Source organism: Magnolia sinica, chromosome 9 (genome assembly GCF_029962835.1).
Source record: "Magnolia sinica isolate HGM2019 chromosome 9, MsV1, whole genome shotgun sequence".
In the NCBI taxonomy this organism is placed as follows: domain Eukaryota; kingdom Viridiplantae; phylum Streptophyta; class Magnoliopsida; order Magnoliales; family Magnoliaceae; genus Magnolia; species Magnolia sinica.
The window spans coordinates 37,796,338-37,806,009 of NC_080581.1; the positions used below are offsets into that span (position 1 = coordinate 37,796,338).

A 9,672-nucleotide genomic window follows, 5' to 3' on the forward strand; every position below is an offset into this window, starting at 1 on the left:
AAGTTCCTAGTATGCTTAGTGAATTCCAATTTATAATCTATAAGAGTTAGCCTTCTCTCCATAATGTTAACCTTGATTGTTATGGGAAAAATTGAATTGACCTATTATATAAGACATGCAATAAATCATAGAAGGAATTTCATAAAGCTATCCCAACTAAGAATTACCTAAACGAACTCCTTAAGCTATTGATGTATCAATTGTGAAGATAAGCTAACCTCGGAAGATCAATGCCGAGCTAGAGCCCAAGGGTAGAGTTCAGCAGCATGACTCATCTGCCAAGCTAATCTGATCAACCCCAACCTATAAAGTGGGATATTCAGAGAGAATCCCGCCTCATGCCAAGAAAGGAAACGTTTCGTAAGATCATTGTTGAAGATTACGCCAATCAAGGTGGTCTTGGCGATCTTTTAGAAGAAGATCCCCACTCAAATACAAACCCCTTATCATATCTAGTGTATCCAACTAGAATTCACGAAATTGACATATTTCGACGAGATACGCCATCTCATAAGCCGTCTAAACACCCTATAAATACACCGACATGCATTAAAAGGAGGAAATCATAATAATCTTAAAAAGAAGTCCCATTTCTATTATTTAATCTCCCTGATTTAGGCATTGGAGGGTCCCTGGCAAACACCCCCCCCCCCCCCCCCCCCCCTCATTATCCTTTGTATGTTGTTTTTCAGGTACTCATATGTTCACAGAGGTAGTCCCTGTCCATCCAAATTCGAGAAGCAACAATGATAATTACCTCAAAGTGGACAAATCAACAAAAGTTATAAATTCTAAACACATCTCCTTTTTCACTTATTTTTCGATGTTTTAATTTTTTCATCGACGGCTTTCAAACTATCATCCCTTCTTTCTTTTTCTTTCCTTTATTTATTTTTCTCATTTCAGCACATGCAATAAATAGCCATTTGCATTTCCTACTATTTTTAGCTAGTCATTTTTCTTCTTTTCATACCAAGGTAGATAAGGATCTCTAGACTTGGTTCCTAACACTCTTAAGTAATCATCAATCTAAAATTTAGAGTTCAAGTTAACTTTACAGAATACGAGTCAAATGTGAATGAGTGCACTAGACTCCATTGATGTTTAAATTTTCCTACCAATCAATTCATTAAAAATAATTTTATTAAAAAATTCTACTAATTAACTAGACTCTAGAATTTCAAGAATTACTTTATATCTTATCATCTTACACTCAACTATATTCAGATACACAAAATATCAATATTCAAGAAGAGTTTTGAAATCTGAAAATTAAAAATTTTTAAAAAATATTTTTCTCAAAAACTAAGAAAATACTAATTAATTCAATCTAATCTCACCCCTAACCTAAAATCTACATGGTCCTCAATGTAAAAAATATTGCAATGCATTATAACATGAGACAATGAAAATAAAAGAGGAATGATTGAGAGAGAGAGAGAGAGAGAGAGAGAGAGAGAGAGAGAGTACATGAAGAAGATCAATGTGATGGCATGAAGTCTCCACCATAAAAGTGTTTCCACTAAACAAAAACAAATGAAATAAACCTAAATTGTTCTATCCTAATCCTAAGAAAGTAGTAAATGGATAGATGTACCTCCATCAAATTAGAAGGTCAGTCTTGATAGATAAGATCATTCAGAAGGATGGACATATCTTATTAATCAAATTTCTCAACAAATTGTTTAAGCTTACGACCGTTTACTTTAAAAATGTTACCATTTGCCGAATTTTCTATATCAACAGTCCCATGAGGATAAACTGTTTTAACTTTAAAGGCGTCCGTCCAATGAGATCCCAATTTACCAAGAAAAAGATGAATTCTCGAGTTATATAGAAGGACTTTCTGGTTTCGTTCAAAGGTTTTTCGAAGAATGTTCCTGTCATGGAACACCTTCATCTTGTCCTTAAATACCCTAGAGTTCTCGTAAGCCATATTCTGGATTTCTTTAAGTCCATTATGTTGTAACTTGCATAGCGAGCCGGCTTTATTGAGATTGAAGTTGACATTCTTTATAGCCCAATATGCCTTATGTTCCAACTCTACAGGCAAGTGGCAAGCCTTCCCATAGACAAGATATTGCATATTTTCCCCCATTTATATCTTGGTTTTATGAACATGATAATTCTTAATGGTATATTTTATACATGTTTGTGTTGCAAGGTGAGTTTAAGAGCTTGGATTGAAAAGAATACTAAAAGCATGGATTTAAGGTTCAAGATTTGCCAAAGCAAAGATCGGATCTTTGGAGACCAAGATTGAAGATTTCAAGACCCCAAGATCCAAGAAAACAAAGAGGATAAGGAAGTCAGAAGAACTTAGTGCTGAAATTCACTTCACAATCTGTGTCATCGACCAGTGTTCAATGACATCAAAGCCATCATTCGATGACATCGAATATAGCTCGATGACATCGAATTTTTCTAGGAAAATCAAGTTGGTTGCGGGACATATTGGATGCAATCCTCGATGAATCGAAGATATGTTCGATGACTCGAAGAAGATGCTCGATGACATCGAAGATTGTTCGATGGCATCGAACTTATTGAAGAAATTGAAGTAACTCGCTGGACTATTTTGGACACATTCTCGATGGATCGAAGACCGTTCGATGGCATTGATGGATTTCTCAATGATATCAAAGGAAGGTTCGATGACACAAGAACTTATGCAGTGCGTAAATGCGTGACTTCCGGAATTCATGTTACCTTCGATGACATCAAAGGATGTTTGATGACATCGAAGCATTATGCAATGCTTACGCAGTGTGTAAATTTGAGGTAGTTTTGCAATTTTGCATTATGAAGGCTATAAATATGGGTTTCCATGCGATTTTTAGATTATCTAGGGTTTTGAGGAGCAGAGCAAAGGTGTGGAGCCACTACAGGAAATTTCACTTTTATCTACGAAAAAATTCATAGGTAAATGATATGATTTCGTAGGCAAAAAGTTTTACCTACGAAAAAATTCGATGGTAAAAGACCGCGGGTAAAGGCTTTTTACCAATGAAAAATGTTATCGTCGACAATGGTAAGACTTTTACCTACGAAATTATTTATAGATAAAAACTTTGTTAAGACTTTTACCTACGATATGTTTCGTAGGTAAAAACTATGTTAAGACTTTTACCTACGAATGTTTTCATAACAAAAAACTTTGTTAAGACTTATGCATACGAAATTTTTCGTAGGTGAAAACTGTGTTAAGACTTTTACCTACGAAAGTTTTCGTAGCTAATAACTGTGTTAATACTTTTACCTACGACATTTTTCGTAGGTAAAAACTGCGTTAAGACTTTTACCTATGAAAGTTTTCGTAGGTACGAACTGTGTTAAGACTTTTACCTACGAAATTGGTCGCAGGTACAAATGTTGACGAAACTTTTTCCTACGAAACTTCGTCGGCATTGGTAAGAAATTTTACCTATGAAATTTGACGTAGGTAAAAACTGCTGACGAAAATTTTACCTACGAAATGATTCGTAGGTAAAACAATGTGAATGAACCTTTTACCTACGAAAAATTTCATAGGCAAAAATGTCGATGAAACTTTTTCCTACGAAAATTTTCATAGTTAAAAGTCTCTTTTTTCCCCAAAAAATAGGCAAAAATTCCTGTTATACACCTATTACAATATATTTCATTATATTCACATTCACATTTTTCCAAACAAACACAAACTACATCCATCCAAACACAAACCACATTCATACATACACAAATAATCTTATCCACATTAAATTCATCCACGCACAAATACATATTTCTTATTATGTAGAATCACCAGGCAAAAATAGCAAAACAGAGTCATCAGACAAGATTCCCCGCCTATATAAATTACAGGCTATACTATCATGTAGGACGAATGCTCACATACAACTGGTTGGTGTGTAGGGCCCACTGTCATGTTTTTAAGACACCGGACCTCACTCATACAGCAAGGTGCCTCCACAATAAAAATAAGACACCTCAAAAATCAGGTAGATGAAAACATTAGATGGGCCCCCCATGAATGTGGAGGCTTTTGGGTGGTTGTCATTGTTTTCTATGGTGAGGTCCACTTGATAGTTTGATTGACTAGACTTTTCGGGCATCTTTTTCATTGTTGGATGGCCTCATTAGATGGTTTGGATGTTACACAAACACCACAGTGGGCCGGCAGACCAAATAGTTGGATGTACAACTAGTTGTGTATGAGCGTTTCTCGTTATGTAGAATCACCAAGCAGAAAAAGCAAAACAGAGTCATCAGACAAGATTCCCCACCTATATCAATTATGGGCTACACTCCTATGTTAGTTACACACTATTTAGGAAAAGGTAGCAACTCTTCCAATGTACATGGGATAGTTGAACAGCTAATCCAAATCGTACAAATCATTGACCTAGCTTTGGATGGAGCATAAATAAAAAAATTACAGAGAGAAGACAATATTAACCACATGTATTTAATATTTTTATGCAAAGCCCATCACTGGCAGTGGTTTCAGCAAATAGGGGACATAAAACATGCATGCAAGCAGCATGTAACTTCTAGATTTGTTATTAGAGAAAATTTAGGAACATGGATGGAGATACGAACCTGTGCATTCATGTTAGCCCCATCCATATAGACTTACCCCCCATTATCATGAATTATCTTGCATATCTCATCAATGCCTTCTTCATAGACTTCATGAGTTGAAGGATATGTGACCTGGAAAGGGTTATAAATCAATACTTTGGAATTGGCAGTGATTGCTCGTAGTATATTCTTAGTAGTTTCAGTAAATTTGACGTGTAAAATGATTAAGGATAACTCACTCCATCATCATGATCTAAGCCTTATCCAAATTAATTGGGGTTGGCTACATGAATCCTATTAATTCCACTCTATCAAGGCCATAACTTTAGTTAAAACCATAGGTAATCAAGTCCTTATTACTTCCAACCATATCCTTTTGGGCCTTCCCTTTGCCCTTTAAGAGCCTTCGACTTGTACCAACTCACTTCTTCTAAGTTATAACCCACACATTCAAAAATAGAACCTTGAAATAATAGGCCTACTCAAGTACTTGTGGAAAAAATTTGTAAACCTTAATAGTCATCAAATAATTTCAGAAGAAATCAATTAAAAGAAAAAGGTCAATATGAAAGACATACCTCACTTCTAGGCGACCTTTCACAGCTATGTACAGTAACTGTAATTTCAACATTGTTCTATTGAGCCTTCCTGTATTTAAAAGATAAAAATCATAATTTAAGTTATTGAATAATAAGCTATCCACCAAAAACAAAACCGCTTAAAAATAATCAACTATGCAAAATCCACATTTGAACATGCTAAAAGATATCAAAGAGGTTCATACACTCATAAAGGCTGCCATTACACATATTTACCAGGAAACAATACTTGTTTTAGGGGATTGAATGAGCCTGGTGGTGGCTATCAAAGCCTAGCTTGGGCTGGCCCCCTAGATTAGATCTAGGTATAGGTCTGGTCCAGGCTCTACTAGTCAAGTACCCATTCCAAAAGTTTAAATTAGTATGATCATGTTAGGTTGGGCTGTCATGTCTCATGCAGGTGCCTAGCCCATAGGCCTTTAGACTCGGACTAAAGAGAGCTGGGAGCCCCAAGTTTCCATCTTTCCTACTTGCTTTCATAGAAATCATATCCTTGACATGTATGAAACTCGTCTCTAAAAGAAGGGAGACGTAAAAGGTTTTTTTAGATGGATGCTAGATGTTGATCATTGAAGAGGTTCAATGAGGGATTAAGAGGTTGATTATAATGGTTCGGGGAATGAATGTGGTATAAAAGGTGGGAAAAGGAAAATAGGGGTTACTGGTTTAGTGGAATTGAATTTCTGTGACTTGGTAACCCATGTTTTATTAACAAATTTTTAGGGGCATGGAAATCCATCATCATCATCAAAGCCTCTGGCGACATGAATCCTACCTCGCCATTCCGCATCTCCAAAATTTATATTAAAAAAATGAGTTCTCTAGGATTTAGAAAGGCGGGAAAACTGGAAAATGCAAATAAAAATGCGTGGTTTTTATTGAAATCAAAGCATGTTGTACATGTTAGTTTAATCAATTCTCTTTCACAAATTTCAACAATTTCTGTCATTTCAAAAAGAAAAGAAAAAGCTACTCAGTACTGTAGAAACAACTCAAATAATCAAACTGGGCAGATAAACCATTTGGCAGTGACACCACATCGTTCTTGCGCAGTGAGAAATTGAAGGATTTTACTAGATGCTCTTGTAAACTTAGAAAAGAAAGAAAAGGAAAGAAAATTCCAAAAACTGGGCACTAGCATTACCAATGAAGATGACCCACATCGTTAATCATTGTGGGTGTTTGGTACTGCAATGGATCACTGAAATTAAAGATAACTAAATTAGACTAATCAGGTTTAGTTATGAAAATGACCCATTTTGTCATTTGTTGTGGGTGTTTTATACTTATAAAGCCAGGGAGGCTAACCTGCATGACCACATCAATAATCAGCTGTGGGTGGCTACTTCGCTTGAGGAGGTTCCTGAATTGGTGCTTTACTTCCTTGGCCACACGACATGCCTCCACAAGCTCCAGGAACTCAGGCTCAACGTTGTTGGTTCCAAGAATCTTCTTGAGCACTGCCTTCCCTTTTTCAAGGTGGCCACGCTCTATGAGGCTGTTAGGAGTGTCAACAACCAGAATGGAGCCGATGGTCAGGAGGAGGGCTGGGATCCCAGCTAGCCCAAGATGGATTGTGAGTTCCGGTCCGCACCACCACCCATAATTCAATATGGGGAATTGGCGGTGGGTCAGATTTGTTGATTAAACAGAACTGAATTAAAATAAAATAAAGAATAAATCGGAAGTGAAACTAGAAAAAGACCAGATTAGCGAAGCCGACTCCACACCCCAGGAAAATCCTTCATATAATGAGCATGGCAAGGTCCTGGGCAACTGCATTTAGCACCACGCCAATGATGAAGAAAATCTCTATTTTAATTTTCAGCCCCAGCTATTTCTAATTTAAGATGAAGCATGGATACCATGGTTTCTTTTACAGATTTCAATGATTTAGGAACAGTTCCTCCTGCATTGAAGGCCTGTTCATGGCCTAGTGAATGGACCATATGACGAAATTCCCACTAATCAACTAATCCTAACCATCCATTTGACAGTTAAACGTCAAACAACGATTGGCTAAAATTCCAAAGGGCTAAATTGAAATATCAGTTGGGCCAGCAATTAGGATGGCCCGGATATGTGGTTACCTGTGTAACTTTATGCTCCGAACACAATTGCGCAAGCAATTGGACAGCCTGGATTGTCATATAACCGTGACAAGTGTATGTTGGAAGAGTTACCACCATTTTCTTAAAATTGTAGTTAACTATCAAAGGAGTCATCATACATGTTAAAGCTCACAAACATCTTGAAAATGGTAGTTTAGTGAGTCATCTTCCTCAAATGTGGCACTCATGCATGGCTATTTATCATTTCAAAATTCACATTAATAAATCAAAGATAATCATCATTTGATTGATGGTTATCAAATGGATGGTTAAAGTGAATGGTTCAAATTCCAAGGCAAAATCAAATGATTAATTTCATGTGGTTGGTGAAATTCTGTTTTATGCTTAAAGCACAATCGGTTAAGTTATTTGTATGATCTAGATTGTCATATAGCTTTTCCATGTTCTGTTGGAAGAGTTGTTACCATTCTGAAATTGGCAGTTACTCCTCACGTGGCACACAAGTACAACTTTGTAGGCCATTCAAATTGTAAGGCACATCTTGAAAGGTGCATGTTGGAAATCAAAATGATAAATCAATCCTAACTAACCAAATGGTGGTTATCAAATGGATGGATAAAAATGATATAGTGAGTGGTTCAAATTGCAAGAGCAAAATTAGATGGTCACCGTCATCTGCATGGTGCAGCCCATCCTATGCTCCTATCAAATATCTTGGACAAATGCCATATTGGCACATATTTTGCTTGTAAAGTACATGTGGGAGAGGATTTCCATGGGGGCCACTTTGCAGACCTTAAAAAATAGAAGGCAAAACAACAACTCTGTTAAATTGGACACTAAATAAACAAGCAGCATTATCTAAATTATGAAATGATATACTTCACATAAATAATATGAGAAATATCTGACAATGAGTATAAAATAAGAAGAGGAACTATATGAACCTCAATGATATGGCCCAAGGACATGGCCTTAGGAACAATTGGTGAAGTAAGAACTGTAAAGGGGACCACAAATAGCTAGGAAAAAGGTTATGATGATGATTACGATCGAAAGCTTGACTGAGTTAAATGGCAGTTTCTTTTGTCATCAAGAAACAGTGCAGGTGGGCCCAACTTTCCATGACTAAGGCCATTTCATCTTGTGGAACATATTGTGAATGGGGTGTGCCCCAAAAAATCTCCCCAATTGGAAAAACTTTCCTATATGATCAGTGGAATTGTTTCCCCATTGAAAGTGAGCCATAGGAAAACTGCCTTTGCAGCCCATCAATGGGAAAAAAGTTTAGAATTACAAGGAAAAGGAGATTTTTGTACATTAGCTTGCACAATGGCAAACCAGATAAGCAATATAAATTATAGAAAGGTGCACCTATATCACTATTGTGCCGAACAATATGGTCACTTTTTTCAGTTATCATCAGATAATACCTCACACAAATATTGTAAGCTATGAAAACATATATTAAATGAGCTGAAAACCAATTCAATCTTTTCATTCATCTCTTCATACAACATATACAACTCAATATGCATTGTATATGTGTCTAAATACTCAGTCAGACAAGATATGTGCATAAGCATACAAGATATGTCATACAGATGTACAAGATACACTAGTGGGACCCACTCTCTCTACATGAAATGATTGAGTGAACTCAATTCTAGAAATACTATAACATAATGCTCTATTGTATCTAGGATTACCGCAGAAAAAATACACCTTCCAAACACAAGAATGAAGTGGAATAAAGATTCTCCAGTTATGTCGATTGATTTAACAGAAAACTAAAAATGTATCCAAAATGAAACATCAAGATAACTCCAAAATGGGGAAAAAGTGAAGAACTTCAAGTTTAAACAGGCTCAAACAAAGAAAAACCTTGAATATATCTCTGAATTATTCCAAACAACAGTTTAGCTTCTTGGCAGTGATGCTCCAAATTCAAAATTAGCAGTGTGCTTATTTCATTACCACAATAATTTGTGAAAATGATTAGTATTTTCAGCAAAAACAATGACTAGATGTTTATTATCATTTATTTGTGGGCTCCATGTACCCCACTGGGCATGGATTTAAGTAGTGTTTCAGAATGTGACTCGTCTGGGGACCAAAACCAATATCACTTGCCCATTCTTGTCATACCCATAGACAGATGAATATGCAAATAAAAACTCTACAGAATTATATGATTTTCAACTCGATTCTTGAAAATTACATACATGCACGCTCTCTTTTGCCTACTGCTATTCTGCTTTCTTAAAAATACTACTTTCGCCTACTTTCTTAGAAATAAACTAGGAAAATGGATATAATCATAAAACCATACAGATTAACTTGAAAATAAATAATTTGGGTTTTTACTATCATCATCCCAAGTATGCTCATCATTAAGGAATAAATATTAGCATAAAGAAATTGTATTAGACACATAC

General features: G+C 36.0%; 1 protein-coding gene across 1 annotated transcript in view; it reads left to right on the forward strand.

Annotated features, from left to right (window-relative positions):
* LOC131254968 (agamous-like MADS-box protein AGL11) overlaps positions 1-6,725 on the forward strand; it is a 165,547-nt gene extending 158,822 nt beyond the window's left edge. The window contains exon 4 of the mRNA XM_058255668.1: positions 6,461-6,725. Coding sequence (XP_058111651.1) covers positions 6,461-6,725 — 265 coding nt within the window. The remainder of the gene's footprint in view (positions 1-6,460) is intronic.
* The last annotated feature ends 2,947 nt before the right edge of the window (positions 6,726-9,672 follow it).